Raw genomic sequence first — 19,293 nt, 5'->3', positions numbered from 1 at the left:
ATTTCAGCTCAGGCTCAGTATTAAAAAACACCTCAGACTAAGGAAACTTCTCAGAGTGACAAAAAACTGTATTTGGTCCTTCGCTCAGGATTAGGAGTTCAAGCATTTTATCAACATTCTTAACCCTGAAAATGACTCTTATCATAGCAAATACTTAGGAGAGCTCTGGAGATTCCCTAACTTGTTAGGAGTTGCCAAAATATGGCTTTTAGAGACAATGAGATGGGAGATGAGAGATTTATTGATGGAACTGACATTATTGTGGCAAATATTGGTTGGTTTTTTTTGAGTGACGTGTGAGATACAAAACAAAGTACGTCTTCTCTGCAAAAACTACGGACCTCTCAGCCTCAGGACACAGGGAAAATGTATCTTTGCAACAGCAACAATTTGAGTCTGTTACAACCAACAAGTTCAGCAGTAATAAATCCAACTCGTACAGCTCCTCAGATAACGATTCATTCACAGATTCATTTATTTCTCCACCACTCAGTGTGAAGGGAATTCATCCAAATCGTGGGGTTATTTATCTGTGATTCATTAATCTATTTGTTCATAGAAATTGGCAATTGACAATGGCAGAGTTAAAAAGATATCATGCTGTATAGTTTATCCCTATCTGTAAAGTCACATTAAGTTAACAGGAGGTGTAGTGTAGCAATATCATTGCTGAGTGTGCAGTGCTGCACAGTACATGCAAAATGTAACACAGTAAAACAATGTGATTGGACAGAACTGTTCATGATTTGTTACACAGCTAATCTCTCATTTAAATTGCATATAGATTTATTGTTTAAACTGCACTAGTAGCTTCCAGTATTCACTTACAGTGTAGTATGTAAAATGGCTTATTGGTATCACCATGGGATTTAGGCTATCAATTAATACCTTTTTGCACTGATAACTTGCACATGAAGTCTACACATAAAAAATTTTGCTATTTTCTGCATTTTGCATTTTACCACCGTTTAGCATTTCATACTGGAACTGCCAGAAAACTACAATACGTCATCATTAGTTCCATAGCTACTTAACAGCTCTGAATGTTCTGAAGCGACATCAGATTATCTCCTGGGATTCCCTCTCCTTGTTAAGCGCCAATGTTAGAATGTCCTACTTTGTAGTAGAAGTGTTTTTAGTCCTAGTTTAACTTTCAGCACAATTCCTAGGAGGGTTTGTTAGACATTTTAAAAATAAGTGCCCAGAGGATGTGAGGAAAACCAGCATGATATACCCTAAGAGGATATCTTTGGGTAAGAGGGTAAAAAAGTACCTCTAAAAAAACTCTTATTCTATCTTTCACCCCCAAGAATCACACAATTCTTGATTTCACGAACATTTGTATAATATGTATGTAATATTTCTATATTTTGAACAACAGCAGGATTATTTACTTTGAAAGAAGCACAGCAGATGAAAACTGCACTATCATATATTAAGAGTGTATTTATTAAGTAAAGAACCACCCACACCTTCTCTCCTAATGAAGGCCCAGTTTAGTACAAACATCTTTTAAGAGAGGGGTCTTGCATACAGCATCAAAGAGCGTTATGTCTGAAGCTCGGTCCAAAGCCATCATGCCGAGATCCTAGTGTTGAATGGTTTGATTTTCCAGTTTAAATATAACATCCTGGCAACGGCTAAAGAACTAGTGGAAGACAAGTCGAATCAGAGAAGACACTATTGGACACTGGAGGGAGATTAGAGGAGAGCTAGCTCTTCTTTGGCTAAGGACGGTCATGCAGTCTGGCTCTTACCTGGACCCAGCTCATCCATAGGTATCATATCACCACTGCCACATTTCCTGGTGCCTGAAAAGCATTCATATGCCATTTGTACAAAAAAGGCGCACACACAAACTGAGTCATTGAGCCAAAACGCTGCTGCTTTTCAGGGTAATGGTTCTCGGCCAGTGATTGAATAATGCAAACTGAGAGTGGGAAGGCATGAGCGCCGCGATTCATGTGCATGTATGGATGCAAAAAAACAAAACAAAACAAAAAAATGAGGCACAAGGCCAAAAATCAGGACATTAAAGTGCTGCTTCGCTATTGACTCCTCTGTCAAAGAGATGTTTGTTGTTGGGCCAATGTACTGCACAAGTCCCCCGCCACCCCCCACATATGTATACTGCTGCTGTTATACAAAACCTCTATCCCAGTTTTACTCATACAGCTATACACAAGTATTTAAGGGTGGGGGAATTTTCATTATCTCTGACCCTATTACGTCAATTTAAAACCCACGATTAAAAAAAAGAGTTCAGCATCTAAAATAGGGACATTTCTTATACTTTGTCAAAATTAACTTTTGGAGGGCTGAAGGTTTTGGTTCAACAGCAGTGGTATGCTGCTCAAAGCTCCATCTCCCATTCTATGTTCTTTATTTGCAACATATAACACACCACAGCTTTACCACACAGAGGATGAGAGTAGTAATGTGGCAAGCACAGCGCCTCATTATAGCCATGAGAAAAAACAGACATGACCTTAGCAAAGTGGACACACAGGATCACACACTGTTTTCAAGGTTCTGTTAGTATTTAGTTTGAACCTGCTTTGAGGACTATACAAGCGGGATCCCCTGACTTGTATTTGCATTAACTGAACTGTCTTACATAGGACTTGTTAAAGGACAAATCTGGTGGTATTTTTTATTTTTCTTTGTACTTATTTTCAATAAACAGAGGTCATTAAAAACACATACGTTTACTACTTAATTTGAGTCAATCCAGTATAGTACATTGTCCTGCTGCTGAAAAAACTCAACAGAGCACCAATTGTGTATCCATGACTGAAAATAGTCCCCCAAATATGCACTATTTACTTCATGCTAAGGAACATTTGCCAAAAAATACAATAACCAACTATTTTAGGAAATCTCTGAATCTCTATTTCAAATGGTGAATGAATGTTCATGACCTGTTTTTAAAGATTTACATTTTCACTAGGAACCAGGGCTGAAAGCCTGTTTTGTTCTTTTCGTGGTTTTTATTGACCTATAACAAAAATATAGAATAACACCTGCCTTATCCTATAAATTGCACACTGGACCCCATGCGGTCTTCAGACTCTTGTGAATTAAATAAAGGTGACATTTAATTGTGATTTTGCTGAGAACCCCTGGGATCTTCTCTACCTTATCCCACCCCCTTGGTCCTCTAAACAGGCGAAAACAGCAATAGTCACAAACACACACACATTTTAACTGACCTTGGTTCTTTTCCATCAGGGGTAGGGTGGTGTCGTCGTAGCCTGGCTTGCCATTCTTGGTTGCTTTAGGGGTGGTTGTCACCGTAGGCTGAGAGAAGAAGCAGAGCAAGCCACATGTGAACACATCATGCACCTCAAACAGGGAATTCATTTTCTCTCTCAGTGGCAGGTTAGGATTGAAAAGAGAATGACTCTTTATACAGGTTGATTAATATTCGAAGTTGACATGTAACATCAACTGTGATTAGCAACAGGATATAAAGACTTTGTGTGTCGGTTAGTTATGCCTCTATGTTTTAAATGCATAATAATAATAATATGGTTCACACACACTCTGAATTTATTGCTCTAAGCTCGAATTATTTTTACAGTGGCTAACGATGCTATTAATACTTTTTGTTCTTCTATAAATTTTGTATCTCTAAATGTTTAAATAATATATTTTTAACATGATATTACATAAACATTAAATGATTCAGATTGTGTGAAAGATAACTTCCCCAAGATTACAGTTCTGTACCTGGAAATGGCTCTTGTTCCAGCCATCCTTGGTCAAAGCGTTTCTCAGCTCCTTATAACTCCAGACGGTCTGCAGCACGTGGGACGCCGCCTTCGTTTCGCGAGCTGATTGGCTGAAAGGGGGCACGAAAAAAGGAGGAAATACATGAAGAAATAACTACAGCAATTAAAGTCAGAAACCTCATCAAACTTCCCAAACAGTGACGACCGGGTAGGCTAGCAAGACGCTGCGGCAATCAATCTCTTTATTCAAAGACGTTGAGTCCCCTGAGTGGCTCCAGGGTCTAGTTTTTAATTCATAGCCAGATGAGTGCACATTTCCTTTCATTAGCTACCTCTGAGCCACCAGTATTAATTACATGTGGGTGGGGGCTCACTTCAAAGAAAGCCAATCTCATGAGGCTGAGAGGAAACACAGCTATTTGGTCTGTGAATGAACTATGTATATTCATGCTAGTTAGCGGGACTCTCCGTGTGATCAATACTTCACCACACAAGGACGAGCCTTTGAAAAGTGCTCTTGATCTTAAATTAAAAGTGTGGCGCAGACGAACTTCATTTTGAAATGGTTAACATTGTGGTAATATAAAGACACCTGTTGAATATCTATATTAATATCTATTAGGAGAACTCCAGCATTAAAGATACGACTACTAACTTACATGCAGCAACTTTAGAAGCAATCCTATAACAATGCCCTGCAGATCTAAAAGCCTGTTAATGAATGTGTGGTGGTTGGTGGAGTGTGTGGGCTCGGGCTCGTTAGAGTATAGTATTGTGGTAGCCAAGCTTGGGCCATTAGAGACACATTACATTATCCTCCATGAATACTAATAGAACGGTTCATGATGCAAATTGCATTCAAGGTCATACTGTAATTATTACATGTATAATGTCTCTATGGTATACCCACACTTCAGGCATGGTTTACATAGATATGGGTTGTGTTTGGTCTGTCTGCAGTACAATCTTTTTGACCTACAGTATGAGACTGATGATAAAAAAACACAAGAAAACTAAGTATTCATCAGGCAGCTTGGCAATAGCCCTGCCAGTGTTGTATAAAAAGTAGCATAATAACTATATAAAGTCCTCTGCAAATTTCGACCTTCAACCATAAATCATTCCAAATAAGACAGGCTGCTGGTTTTGATGACTCAATGAGAAATAGTTACTTCACATGCAAAGTGACAGTTCATGGTGCAATATGTGACGTGTATATAAAGTCTTACCTGGTCCTGTTGATGGCGACCAGTTTCTCAATGGCCTGGGCCTGGATGAGAGAGCGAGCGTTTTCAGAGCTGTCAGTGACAATCTCGTGGATGGTGTTGAGGATGGCGACCACCGTGTCCTCCTCCAGGTTTTTGGCTGGCCGCTGCTGGCCGCTTGGCAGGTTGCTTACCAAGTCCCGCATGGCATAGCTTCCTGTAAGGTGAATGATTTTTTTAAAGGTTAACAAGGTGATAGGGCTGTAATAATAAGATTTAATATGTCATGTCATCAAATTCAAACAAAAAATTGGCTGCTTGGTATATTATTGAAAATGTTTCTTCTACTTATCTTGACTTGATTCAATAAAATTGCTTTAGAAACAGTTAATGTTACACTTCAAGATTTCTTATCAGTTGTTTTTACAGTCCTTCTTTCATGTAAAGAATACATTGTAAAGTTTAGCTGAAGCTAATATGGCGCTTCAGTAGTCCGAGGACTGTATAATTTGTCCCATTTCTTACAACAGAATTCTTTGAAGAAATCTCTTCAAAGCTCGTGATGGACAGGGGGAATAATTACAGCATCAGTAACTCTTTCAGTGCTACATATGCAGCATTTAATTATATTCTGATAAAATCCATAAATTCTATTTGTGTTGTTTTGCTAAGCTTTTGTACCAATAAGGTCCTTGTTGCGGCGGTCGATGGACAGGTTGCGCAGGGCGATGGCCACGGCTCGGACAACCTTGTCAGAGTCGGAGCGCAGCAGCTCCACCAGGATGGGAAGACCTTTCTCCTTGCGCACGGTGGCTCGGATGTAGTTGGACCACTGGAGGGCAGACAGACGACACCGCATGACTGCTTTTTTCACATTACAACCTTTAACCTCTAGGGTAGGCTGAGTGAACACACACTGTCAGCAGCATCATGTTTGACATTTATTCATTCATTCATACAGATTCCCACCAGGGAGCTGCCCAAGATTAGCACACAGCTTTACTTTTGACCACTGGGAAAGCTCCACTGAAGGAGTCCAGGTCACATCTGTGACACCAGTTGAGAGAGGGGAGGACATTTCTGATAAATGCTTTCAACACACAACCCATACACACACATCATTCACTCACTAACTGCAAGGCAGCTCAGCACTGCTCCTTGGGTTTGACTAATCACAACATTACACAGTGGGGCACTGAATGGACATGTGATATAATTTGTCTTAATTCAAACATCAGTAGATTTTACTTCTCATTTTTTTGTAACATGAAACATTAAGTTTGACATAAAAGGGCTCCTCTTCTAAGCACTTGTACCCCAAGAGATGTAATTAAGCAGAAGACACTTCAGAAGGCACAGCATAGCCACCAGGTGGCAATAGTAAGCCTTTAAAAGCAGGTCAATTCAGTGGAACAGAGCTAAGCAGTAGCACAGAAGGAGGAGGATTTCAAGAAAAAGGTCTGATATCCTCTCATAGGAGCAGGGACATGCTTAGCCCAGCCACCAAATGTGACATCGTGATGGGTTAGCTGCTCCACAGGTTCCTGAGCATTCTTATCAGCTTCAACATGAAAAAAACATGCCAAAGGTAAAGGAGGATATCTCCTCAAAATGTTAACCTTAGCTGAAAATCATTACTACTGAATTATTAACACAAAGTGTGAGACTCAGGGTTGGATGTTAACTCATGAAACTAATAAAATCCAAAGAGTTCAGGTGTAGTTCAATCGAGGTAGAAAGGCTCTGAGCTGCTGATGAATTCAGGGGACTGACGGATGTGTTTACAGTCTGACACATGGGTGTTAAGAGAAGCGCTGCCGTAATAATGCTGCTTTGGGCTGAATACAGCCAGACTGCTGAAAAACATAAGTGACCGCTCTTGCCCGGGGTGCTGCGCAGAAACTGGCATCTGACAACTAGCCGTCCCTGTTGATAATTCACTGCTGCCTGCAAGCCAGACAGCCTCTCAGCAGCTCCACAGACGCTCTAATTGGAATAAATGTCTGGTCCTGTCTGTAGAGGTTCTAACATCATCCATCATCAGAGACAACAGAGATGAAAGTTTGGTGTACATTAGTTATATAACTCTTATCTAGTGGTGTAATCCCAATAAGAGGGAAGGTTCAGAAAGACAAAGAAAGAACTATCAATGAAAAGACTGTGTCTGAACTACCTGCGGCCTGGTTTAATTGTGTCTAAAGATTTATTTCAGTTTACACAGTTGGTATACGATTTGCAGACATTGCATGTTGTTAAAGTAAATCTAAGCACCTCTGGAGGCAGGTCTTGTTTCCTTTTAAGCCCATCAGTGTGTATTGTTACTCCTATCCAAGATATTTGCTACTGGAAGGTCAATGATGAGGACAGAAGTTGCAACAAAGCAATATAGAAGTAAAAAAAAGGCAGACAGAGCACAGTGTGTGCGTGTTGTACCCTCCCCAACCCTGGACTCACGGTCCACTGTCCAGCGCTGAGGTTTTGCAGGGCTCCAGCAGCGGCCTCCAGGGTGTTGTAGTTCTGGCTCTCCGTCAGCAGAGACAGGTAGAGCCTCACTACTTCCGGCTGATACAGCAGCTCAAAGCCTGCAGGGAAATACAGAGAAACACACACACACTGGTTAGACTCTCTGGCAAGACAGGCAGGCCAATTAGTCTGTGTGAAGGTACCGGCAGTACAGTGCTGAGGTTGATCTCAGACCATAGGGAAATTTCTTTGGCAAGGGGAAACAGGGAAGAAGCTAGGGTTTACCATAACGCACAATACCTCTGGTAACAGTGGAAAACTTTGGTAACAATTCAACAGCACACATGAAAGTCCAAGCTGTCCAGCTGCTTTCACAATCGCCTGCAACACCTTTATTAAGGAATGCTGGAACAGAGCCTATCTTTCCTCTTAGTAATACTAAAGCATTATGATTGAATATACTTCAGTATTATAAATGAGGAGAACAAGAAGGAGAAATTATTGATCCGACAGCCCTGACCAAACCCAGAGTGTTCGAGAGGGAGGTTTATCTCACTAGCACATAACACATTCCACCACAGTCAATCATTAGGCCTCCCTCTGATGGAAACGTAATTACATTATCAGCTATTAGACAGTGCAGGCACAGGGAGAGACAGAGGCGTCGAATCACATCAAATCAAATTTATTCATCCGGGGTTTTTCCTATTTCGCACAAACAGGTTTGTCACTAAGTGCTTTACAAGAATTCAACAAGACACAAAACAATTCAATTAAAAAGGTAGCGATTTTAGAGTGAGGATGGTTTTTCCTGTCAAGGTCATTTTGAGCTGTTCGCATCTCTGGAGGGAGTCATACATTTTTTATGGTGGGATACATCACACTAGAGTAAGGGAAGACGTATTGTGATGGCTTGTGCAAAACAATTCGTTACTATTTTGATTTATATTGTGGTGCCTACATACAAGTTCAGTTTTTTTTATTTTACATCAATTTTAAGAAGTAGTCTTGTAAAAAATGCAACAATGAAGCACTCAGCTTCAAAATTGATGTAAAATCCATGTTTTGTTGTCACGGTGACAGTCCATTTATCTGTGGCAAAAGTAGAAAGTTAATGTCTTTAGAGAAAGGTATGAAAAGAAAGCCACAGTGCTTCAACGGGGGGCTCATTCTGCTATTAGTCACTGAGGCTTTAACAGACTTCTGAAGTCCGGATCACAAGTTAGCTGATGCTTTGAAACTGGTGGCTAAAATCTTCTTTAACAGAAATACCATTTCACCAGCAGCTTCCTTCCTATCCAATACAATACACACACAAGCAATTTCAAATCCTTCTATCCCTCCAGGCTCAAATTAAAGGAAATATAACACACTGTTTCTTCCCATGTCTTCTGAGGCCAGTATTTCCAAGGTTCTATTTGAAAACCCCTGTATTATGTGGGCAGGGATATATGGTAACCCTATTTGATTGATGCGCAAGGGCTGACAAGGCCCTCAGTACATTTTTTGAGATGTAGAAAAAGAGAATCTTTTTGTAATATGAGTGGGATTTGAGTCCAAGTATAAAAGTATGAATCAAAAGCCTTTAGAGGGCATCTTAAGGTAACGTCTTCTTTTTTTATTGACTTACTTTTTTCAGTAGAAGAAAAGAAAACAGTCACAGAGGGAAGAGTGTCATTTGTGTGCTTGTGAGGTACAATGGAAACCAACAAACTGACATTTGTGCGTCTAAATCCACATCTCACACCCATAATTTGCAGAGAGCGGAAGCCTGGGCGCGCTCTGAGATTGCCAGATTCAGACACAGCTACATAGTTGTTAACACTCAAAAAGCAGGGTTTTCATCCCTGAGGCATTTCCCCTCACCAAGATCTTGCCAGGCCTGCTCCAGAATGTGTGTGGGAGGAACTGGCAGGCTGGGAGGATGTTACTGTAGGTGCTGCTTGAGAATCTTGAACTTACTTTCAAAGAAGCAGCAGAAGCAGGAGTTGTCATGCACAAGACCTTGGTTGTAAACACGTGCTAAAGCATGGATCGCATCAATAGGTTTTCTCGGGGTTACGCAAGAGAGGAGAGTCTGCAAACCAGACACTCAGCAACATTCTGCATGCTCGTCATATTTCTGGCCCTACTGGGTGCACACTCAGCAAACTGGAGACCATCTTGCAGGCAGTCCTGTTGACAGACACTTCATCTCTGAGGCAGATTCTCTCTGCACAAAATGCCAGCCATGTTGAACCTTTGTTGCCAAGTTCACCCGCACTCTAAGACTGTGCCTCTTATAACAGCATTTTTGTAATATAATGTGCAAATCCACATCCGTCTTGTAATTCCTGTGGTCTTGGTTTGGCAACCAACTGATGCCACTTATGAAATTGGTGTTTTACAAATGAAGGACTCAGGACAAAAAACAGATATGTACTGCTCAACAAAGGAGGATGAGAGTGGAGGGAAATTCACTGGGCCTGTAAACTAATTCCTTTATCCTTAGCGGAATTTCTCGCTGTTGAGCCAGAGAATATCTCTGCCAGAGCTTTCACTCTGCGTCCTTAGCAGGGGCTTAATGTCAGCACCAAGTGCCTTAGGTCTCTTCTAATAGCACTAGCCCAGTCGAGCTCTGTTGGCAGCCGTATACTGTAGTGTTGTTGTTGTTGTCATCAGTCATCTCCTGCTAGCCTTTTGGCCTGCTAGTTGTCAGTTTGTTAGGCAGAATTACAATTCAGAGGGGGAGATGAGTTGTCACTGTGATGTGACCTAGGCTCTGCTCAGGGCAACCCAAAGCCCTATAGTTTGTGACAGACTGCAAACATGATGAGATTACTTAAATATGGATGTATCCAGTGGTGTAGTGCGGAGCGTATGCAAGTACACTTCTTTTTTAGTTAGCACAGAACACTGAGTATCCTCTGTTTTTCATAAAAACAATGGATTAAATGACTACATATAATATATGTAGTCATTTAATCCATTTAATCCATACATATAATATATGTAGTCATTTAATCCATTGTTTTTATGAAAATAATGATTATAGTTTCTTCTTTCTTTCTTATGTGAAAGGGGTCGCTCGTACTGACAAACTCCCCACTTGTGAATTATCACCCCACTTTGCAGTTCCCCTCAACTTTACGGAGCTTTTAGCTTTATTTTAGCTTCTTTCAGCTCATTGTTTTGGTTTTCCGGTCTGTAACTTCACTGTTTTGGTTCACTCTCACCGCTCTCATTAGTGTTGTTTCCAGTAATAGCTGGCAGATGTTTTCAATAAAAAAGCTCCGATAAACCGACTGTGTGCACCTGCATGGCACCAAACAATAGACAGACAAAGATAGCAACTAGTTAACAGCTTAAGGGCCAAATATATCCCTTAGGAGTTGCTGTTATTATTGGACTTACATTCATCAGGTGGACATAAAGAAGTCTCCAAATGAATGCTAATGTTGCTCTGTATCTGCTGGATTTGTAAACTGTAAACTTTAAAGTTAATCATTCTCTAAAGTAGCCACCACAAAATGTTCTATTGTCAAGCGTTTAAAGTATCAAAAACTGGTTGCAAGTAAAATGACCCCTGCATAATAAGAACTATATAAATATTCCAAATATTACTGTAATATATACGTTAATATTGACGTAAGCAGAATTTTAATGTTTCAATTGATTTAAGTGTAGCTTATTCTATTCATCTTACACAATTTTGTGCAGTATAACCTATAACAATTGCTCATAATGTATATGTTGTGTATGAGCAATATTTATCTGCACAGTAACTTTAGTTGATAAAGGCAGTGTAGTAAAAAGTGCAAGATTACCTCTAAATGACGAATACCTTATGTTCCACCACTGCACATCTAGACAAAGCAGCCAATGACCTCCAACCACCTAACACACAAACACACACATACACCGAGCCAACGATACAAAAATAGCAGAAGATCTGTAAATGAATACATTATAGTTTAACTAACGTTAGTGCAAACCCCCAAGGAGCTGATCCCAGCGTGTCTATTTCCCCCGCTTGCGTGTCGGCGTGGCAGAAAATAACACACAACCGTGGCCCCCTTACAGGACTCCTGCTGAGCTCTGCTTCATAACCCTGCTGAAGGACAAAACACACGCATTATACTCCAGCCGTGTTCTCTCTCTCTCCTCCTCTCCTCTCCCTTCTTCACACACACACACAAATACAAATGTGCACAGTCTGTAACGCGTGCACAAAATGCTCGGGAGATCTGCGCTCATCACTAAATGAGGTGAGAGGGGAGGAGCAGCAGGTTACTTTTCAAAGCAGAAGACGACACTGACAACTCCAGCAATTGAGGCGAAGCTCAATTAGTGCCCGGGAACTGAAGAGAAGGGGCTTTGTGGCGCTGCAGTGTGTGAAAACTGGGTTAGAAACAAAGTTAAGTTGAAGTGATTGAGTGCTCAGTGCAGAGCTAAAGCATTCATTTGGTTCAAGTAGCTTCACTATTGGCTGCAATTAAAGCCAAGGTGTAGCGGTGTGACAGGCCGGTAAATGATAATGGATTAACTGATGGGTGAGGAAGGGACATACACACTCATACACGCATGTGAACATAATGAAGACTCTTCTCTCAGACTCACAAACTCAGACGAACACCTCACTAACTCAATTCTCTCAGCCATCTGCCTTCCTCCAGGACAGTTGGCTGCATTTGTACAGAACTGGATACACACCTCTGTAAACACTGCCGTACACACACACACAAATCCACAAACATCCCAAGCCCTCGGCTGGGCATGTCAAAAAGTGATGTTCATCGATCCAGTCTGCCTACAACACGTCTCTTCCTCCTTCTACACAAGCGCTGTACTATCTCCATTTATTTACTGCTCCATTTCCAGCACACAGCACTTCCATCGAATCAGGGGGACATGATGGCGTATCACTTTCTACAACTCATGGGGGAGTTTTAGAGCGCTGTGAAAGACTGGACAGAGATGGAGGACGATAAAGAGAGAGGCAGATGGAAAAAAATCAAAAACAAACAGCAGAATATTTTTTTAAATCCTTCCTATCTGTCATGCTCAGTTATTTCTCTGTATCAGGTTTTTGCTCTCTCGTAGTGATTCTACGTTCATAGGAATATTGTAATAACACACAGCCTGCTCTTTGCACTCCTGACTTCTGGTTAATTGAAATTCTGGTAATGTACCGTCTCCAGTGCGGCAGGAGAAGGAGCTATTGGCTGTCACTCTCATTATTCAGTCTGTTCAGGTAAGTGTCACAGAAAGACAGCGACACTGACGACAGAGTAAGGAAAAGAGAGGAAAAATACTTACAGAGCAGTGCTGACCACAGGGTCACATTCTCCCTCTATGAAACACATGCATAAATAAATGAGGCCATTCCAGTGGGGACATCTCAAGTCCTCGAGTCTCCAGTCTCATTCCACATCTGTAACTCGTGCACATTTAACCCCGCCAGCCCCCTTTTTATGTAAGACTGTCTTTATATAAGTACATGCTGCCATATAGTAGAGTGCTATAGCGCTAATGAAGAGTCACAATGGGGCAATGGCTAAAACAGCACATCATTAAAAGTAGTATGGCACTGTTATAATAATGGTGACTCTTTCGGGTTCATTAAAAACCAAAAAGGTGAACGGTGGAGCCACGTAAACAAAACAAGTAAATTGGCAGGGTTCCCAGGGGCATGAGAAAAGCCTTCAACAGTTCTGCCTAGAGTCATATAGTGCTGCAAATAATGCTTTTTTTATACACTGCTTGAAAGAGCACCACATGGATGGAGTTTACAGGCAGTGTCAGAATTCCAATGCATGATAGATAATTATAATTGGACAGGCCATAAGGCATATAAACCACCTGGAAATACAGCCAAACCAGCTATGGAGTAGCTCATTAGGCCAAATTATGTTTCTAATGTACATGTAAGAAGGACATACAGTAAATGGAGGGTTTATTTGCCAAATTGTCAATAAAATGACAACAAAATGATCAAGATGTGACCCTTTTTATTGCTACTGCAGTGTCACATTTCTTTCTTTTGGGGAAACATATACATAAATGTTACTGAATGGTTTCAGTCGAGGAATACATGCAAATAAATCAGTTTAGGTAGTTAAGTAACATATGTTAAGAATGGGTGGCAGTGTCCTTGGGGATGGGTACAATTGATCTTAAGTATAAGTTTAAGTATAACTAGAGGTGTTGACATGCATTAAGTATTGACAGGGGGATGAGACATTTTCATTTTCCATTTGCATTCTTGAGATGCATCTAAATGTCAGGTGTGAATGTCTTGCCCAGACACGAGACGTATTTCAGTGTTGCGTATAAATCACAAGAAAATACACTTCAACTTCTCTTTCCATTGCTTTCTGGTGTCCTTTCTGTTGTGGTGAACCTCTGAGAAAAGCTACTACTCCATGCAGGTCAGACTGAAGACAAACATTCTTTTGCAAATACAATTTGACCCCTGTCTGTTTTAGTCGATTTAAAACATGCAAGTGTCCTCATCCTCAACCGGAGGGAGACCATGTGATGGAGTCTCACATTCCCTTTCTCTCCACAGCCCTCCCGACAGACTTGGAGCCAAGCGGAGCCAAAACAGAGTGCACTGCCAGGCTGCAAAGGCCGTTCACCCCCCAGTCACCCCTTCAGACTGACAGGGTCCAGGAGTCAAAGCTTCATTTTCTTTTCTCGTACCCGGTTGGCCCCTGCCGCAGATTGGCATCTCTATGGGCAGCCCCAGGGCACCACACATTAGCATACCCACACGGTGGTTTGGCCTTAGTTTGCTGGATGTTGACAAAGAGAAGCAGAATGTGGCAACTGGCCCATCTCTTGGACAGCTACCCATCAGCTTTGGGCCACAAAGATGTCCTGGTGTGATGGGGATGGTTAAAGGGAAGGGAGGGTGAGTTGGGGAGAGAGTCAGAGTGTACAGAGAGGGAGAGATGTCGCTGAAGGCACAAGGCAAACATACAGCACAGACCTCTCTGCACCCCCCATCTTAGCCATTTCACAACAGGGGTCCTGCTCCAGCACTACCAAAAGTCTGATCCATGAAAGCTCGTTTTCTACCATTTAGCACAACAGGACCCTTTTCAGCAAGCTGCTTCTGCAGTGACAGGGGAGTACTTCCTCTTTCCTGTGCTGATAGGCCAGCAAAGTCCTGCTGTGGGCTTTTAGTCCAGAGAGAACACATCAACACCGGTAGCAAAAAAACACTGACAAACTGACACCAAATTATCTGAAACGTCCAAGCACTCCTTTAAAATCCATCGGAAATGCTCCATCTCTCCCGCTTCAACCCCTGAACTTTAGACAGAAACACAAGCCAGTGGGTCTCTCACTCTTGAGCCACCGTTGTATTAGGTTTTCTGTGGCTTACTCAAGAATGTGCCTTGCAGCTATCCGGCCTCTCTGTGGATCAACAGTGGTAATGCTCTGGTTGTTTGTTTCCAATGTTCCTCGTGCTAATGTAATAGTGTTTCAGGGCCTGAGGTGAGGGTGTTTATATTAGAATCTCTGTCAGGTGGAGATATTATTTCCCTTCGGATGAAAAACATATTGACAAGATATGTCACTTTTCAAGAGTAGGAAAAAGCCTTTCATAACAATTTGCCACTATTCAACAAATGGCTTTCAAAGGTAATATTGCAGAATGTTTAGACGTAGTTGTCATGTAGTAGAGATTGCTTGTTTGTGCACAGGGCACTTGTTCTCCCTCTGCTTTACGCTGTAACCAAGTGCTGCTACTTCCATGTTTGGCACAGATAAAAGCTGCATGTCATGGATCCAGGAGCTTTTAGTTGGAAATAATGACAAAATGGACTCAGGGTAAAGACGTAAATTCCATTTTCAAAGTTGTATTTACCACTTTATAGGGCCAGTCGTGTGCACTCAAATCTGAATTACAATCAGATAATTGTCACAATGTGACAGCACTTGAAAACAGCACTGTAACCAAACATTACAGACATAGAGTCTGTTAAAGGAGGAGATATACAAGTATAGCATATAAGTATACATTACCAGGATAAGTGCATATCCTATCCTGGTATTTTTTTCACAATTAGGACAGCCTCTCATCATCATTATCATTGCTATGCTGTGGTCACATGTCACATGTGGGAGTTATCTTAACTCCAAAGTTTTCAAAGTATTATTTAGTTTTTCTGGAAGCCAAATAATACATAGAATGCAAACAAACATGCCTCATGTCAGCTGAACTTTGCTGTTGAAAGTAATTCAACACTAATTTAACAAATAAAGAGTTATTATATTGACCATCTACAGTATTTTTTTAGCTCTCACCCAACTCACTCATGCAATCAGTAATAGCTACTTAGCAATTGTTGACTAACATTATACGTAAGGTTTTCGTTAGCAAACTATGTGTTGGTTAGGTAATATTACTTTTTATACTTAGATGTTTCTCTTTCTTTTTTTAGGTGTTTCCAATATGAGTCAATCAAAGTAAGGCTTCACAACCAGGTTCAGCTTTTGACGCAATGTGACGTCATCTGCCATGGTGCTGTGGTGGCCAGTCACATACATGCAAGCACACATTACTGGTGGATTACTTTATGATGTGAACGCTGTATTTCTATCGTTTACCTCGCCATTGATGAGATAACAAAGATAAAGTTATTGCTGCTGTGATAACTCTTCCGAGTTGTAAAATCCTGTGTCTGAGTATTGTATCACTGTGCCATGTTTTTGAGTCTGGTAAGCCTTTAAATTCACAGATCTGTTACTCATACTGGACTTTCTCACCTGAAGCAGCACCACGCAGCCCTCTCCATTGTTTTAACACAGGGCTTATTTCAGTCGGAACGCCCACTAAGTTGAAATCTCCAATATCGAACAAAAGCACAAAAATACCAGATTCCGACAGACACATTGACCCGGGTCAAACCAGTATTTGCGGTCTATCTGAACGGGTCATCGTATGTCAGCCGGCCGTCAGATGCAAGTCGGAGATTGCTCAGCTTTGGTGAACTTGCATTTTTATCAGCGATGAAAATCTTTTCACACCCACATTTAAACAGAATGTAACCAACTCCTTGAAAAACAGAGAGGGAGACAGAAAAAAGTAAAGTAAACATGCAAGACAGAAAGGGGGAGTTTGCTGTAATTCAGTCTAATTTTCTGCAGCCATCTTGAGTTTGAGCGAGTCATAAACATGTCAATCTTTCCCTGTCTTATATTGGCGTACAGTTTACACACTTAGCCATGAAGCTGAAGCTGCCAGACTGACTGACTACTAATCCTACATACTGCCCACACACAAACAGACACATTGCAGATATAGGACTATGCAGATATAGGACTATGCTATTAAGTTGGTTGCAGATGGAAAACAGATACAGAGGAGCCTGCTACTGTGCTGAGAACATTTTCTCTCCCTGTTTATCTCTTTCTTCTTTCCTTTTTCTCGCCTTCTCCGACCATCTTTGTCTTTGTTTCTCTCAGTCTGTCTCTCTTGCAACCTCCCGTATCTCCACCACAAACGCAGAATACAGCAGACGTGCCAAAACTGCTCTTCCTATTGATGTAGACGATATGTAGAGATGAAAGGGTACATGATGGTAGTACTAGGGTTGCTATGGAAACTCCTCTCCATTGGCACTAACAAATCTGTTCATTTGATGCTCATGTGAGACGGGCAACAGCAAAACGAGGAAAAGGAACCAACTGCTTTTGGATCTGCATTTCACATAACGCAGCAACTTTAGGTGATGCACTTCCTTTGGAGGCCATGTCTTAAAGACAGTGACTAGCAAGCCAAATTGGCAACCAAAGCAGCTTTAAATGGAGACCTTTCTCAACCTCACCTACAATTCCCATAATTCCACAGCAACTGGCCAAAATGCTAGCCTGAGGGCTGCAATTAGTGGCAGAGCCCCGCTTGTGCTGTGTGTAAGTTTGTGTTTAGCAGCAACAGCTCCCTCAGACACTCAAGTGCTTCCGAGTGGGGAGACATGTGTATCTGCTTTTGAGCGTATTAGTGTGTATGACTTTGTGTGTGTGTGTGTCTGTGTGTGAGTGAGTGTTTGTAAGAGTGGAGTATGTTTCAGCATCACCTTGAGTGCCTGCTGTCTTTACCCAGGCAAGTCACGTCTTCATCCAGACACAAACGAAACTAGAAACTCAGGCAACAGCACGAGCCTGCCAGAGAGCAAGAGACAGAGGGGGAAAAATAGATAGATAGAGAGAGAGAGAGAGAGAGAGAGAGAGAGAAAGATAAAGATAAAAAAAGAGAGGGGGGGGGCACAGAGAAAAGCTGTGGAGGGGGGTGGGGCGGCAATGTTTCCTATTTCCTGTTTGGCAGTTTTAGTCGCTCACCTGAGCCTGCAAAGGATGAAAAACAAGCTTAAGTTGTCAGGGCGGTGTTGTGCTTTCACCACAAATTCCAACGTACAGTCGATTCCCAACACGCTACATCTACCTACATCTGACAGGGATTTCACTGGGAAATACTGCAGCAGCAGAGGAGGGGAGAGGAGGAGGAGAAGGAAGGGGAGGACAGGGAGAATGAGAAATAGAGAGGTGATAGGGCGATAGATGGGGGTGGGGTTGGTAGGAATTAGAGTACAGAGGCAAAAGAGAAAAGAGAGGATAAAGTAAGGCTGTGAGAGGGAAGGAGAATGAAGAGGAAGAAGGAGAAAATATGAGTGACAGAGGAAGAAAGGAATAATGTAGATGGGTGAGGGGGAGGAAAGGGTAGAAGGAGTAAAGAGGTTAAGGGGGGATAGAGAGATAGAGGAAATGGTGACTGAGTATATTTGAGCTATGAATGTTGTATGGTGGATGGGACAGCTGTCTGGTAAATAGTCCACAGAGATGGATCATGTCAGGGCAACAAGACAGTAATAAGAGGTAAACGAAGAAAAAAAAAGCCATCTACAATCTACCAGAAGAAAAAGTGATGCACTGCAGCACAAGCTAAATGATGTACTCTGCAGTTTGGGATAGGGGCTTGGAGGTTGGGTGTCCAGCCTTCGGGAATAAGCCTAGATAATCCCATGGACTGCTTGTGTGTGTGTGTATGTGTCTGTGTGTGTGTGGGGGGTTAATAGAGATATGGCAATGACTGGAACGAGGGCTGAAGATAGAGGCCTTACACCGAAGCTGGGTTGGGTGGGCTGATCGGAGCCTGGGCCAAATCATGGAAAGGAATAAGGCTTAAACGCACACATACACAGACTAGAGCTGCATTAATGTCTGTTTTTTTGGGGGGGTTTGATTGGGTTCTTTTTCTAGCACCAGCAGATGGTGAGTACTTTTAGAGCCAATCATCCATGCCTTTATGTGACAAATTGAGGTGAGGAGTTGCTGATATACAGGCTATGCACTTCAATAAAATATGAGGAAATGTACATGGTTTCTGGTTTTACTATTGGCTGTATTTCTTTTTTAATTCAGGCCAATTAAAACATCCTGACCTCCACCTAGCTGGTGCTCCAACGCCCAACCAGTAGCCCATGAACAAGTGCACCCTCTGTCTCCGGCTAGAGTCTGCATCTGGAATGCGTGATGATGGCTGTGATGGTGTTTGACGGTGGAGGGATTTCCTGTGTCTGGGTCGGTGTCAGCACCCATCTCTCATTTAACGCTCCCTGCAGCCTCGCCAGCCCCCTCTTAGTGAAATGGCACGCTGAAGTGTGATGGATACTCTGGATTAACTCTCGCCTTGGAGGATGACAGTCTATGTTTTTCTCCCCCCACACACACACATACACAAGCACAAGCACACACTCGTAGCTGATGCTGTGGTAAATTTTCCCAGGTAATATTCTCACCCTGACAAACAATACCACCCCTAATAGCCACATAATACCACCCTCATGGTCAGAGTTTGACAGAGCAATTATGTGCGTAAATGAGTTTGTGTGTGTGTGTGT

At 41.9% G+C, this 19,293-nt stretch overlaps 1 protein-coding gene across 11 annotated transcripts in view; it reads right to left on the bottom strand.

Annotated features, from left to right (window-relative positions):
- arvcfb (ARVCF delta catenin family member b) overlaps nucleotides 1–19,293 on the bottom strand; it is a 198,551-nt gene that overhangs the window by 9,062 nt on the left and 170,196 nt on the right. For 8 of the 11 annotated variants that reach the window (XM_035658049.1, XM_035658045.1, XM_035658051.1 and 5 more), the window contains 6 exons: nucleotides 7,394–7,521; nucleotides 5,621–5,771; nucleotides 4,964–5,156; nucleotides 3,733–3,844; nucleotides 3,213–3,300; nucleotides 1,758–1,811 (listed from right to left, as the gene is read on the bottom strand). In XM_035658049.1, the coding sequence (XP_035513942.1) occupies nucleotides 1,758–1,811; nucleotides 3,213–3,300; nucleotides 3,733–3,844; nucleotides 4,964–5,156; nucleotides 5,621–5,771; nucleotides 7,394–7,521 (726 nt within the window). The remainder of the gene's footprint in view (nucleotides 1–1,757; nucleotides 1,812–3,212; nucleotides 3,301–3,732; nucleotides 3,845–4,963; nucleotides 5,157–5,620; nucleotides 5,772–7,393; nucleotides 7,522–19,293) is intronic. The other 3 variants (XM_035658048.1, XM_035658053.1, XM_035658050.1) reach the window with 1 other exon arrangement.

This window comes from Morone saxatilis, unplaced genomic scaffold, assembly GCF_004916995.1.
Source record: "Morone saxatilis isolate NCDOM2014 unplaced genomic scaffold, NCSU_SB_2.0 Contig16, whole genome shotgun sequence".
Taxonomy (NCBI): Eukaryota; Metazoa; Chordata; class Actinopteri; family Moronidae; genus Morone; species Morone saxatilis.
Note: the sequence above shows the minus strand (reverse complement) of the source record. Positions and strands in the feature narration are given on the sequence as shown.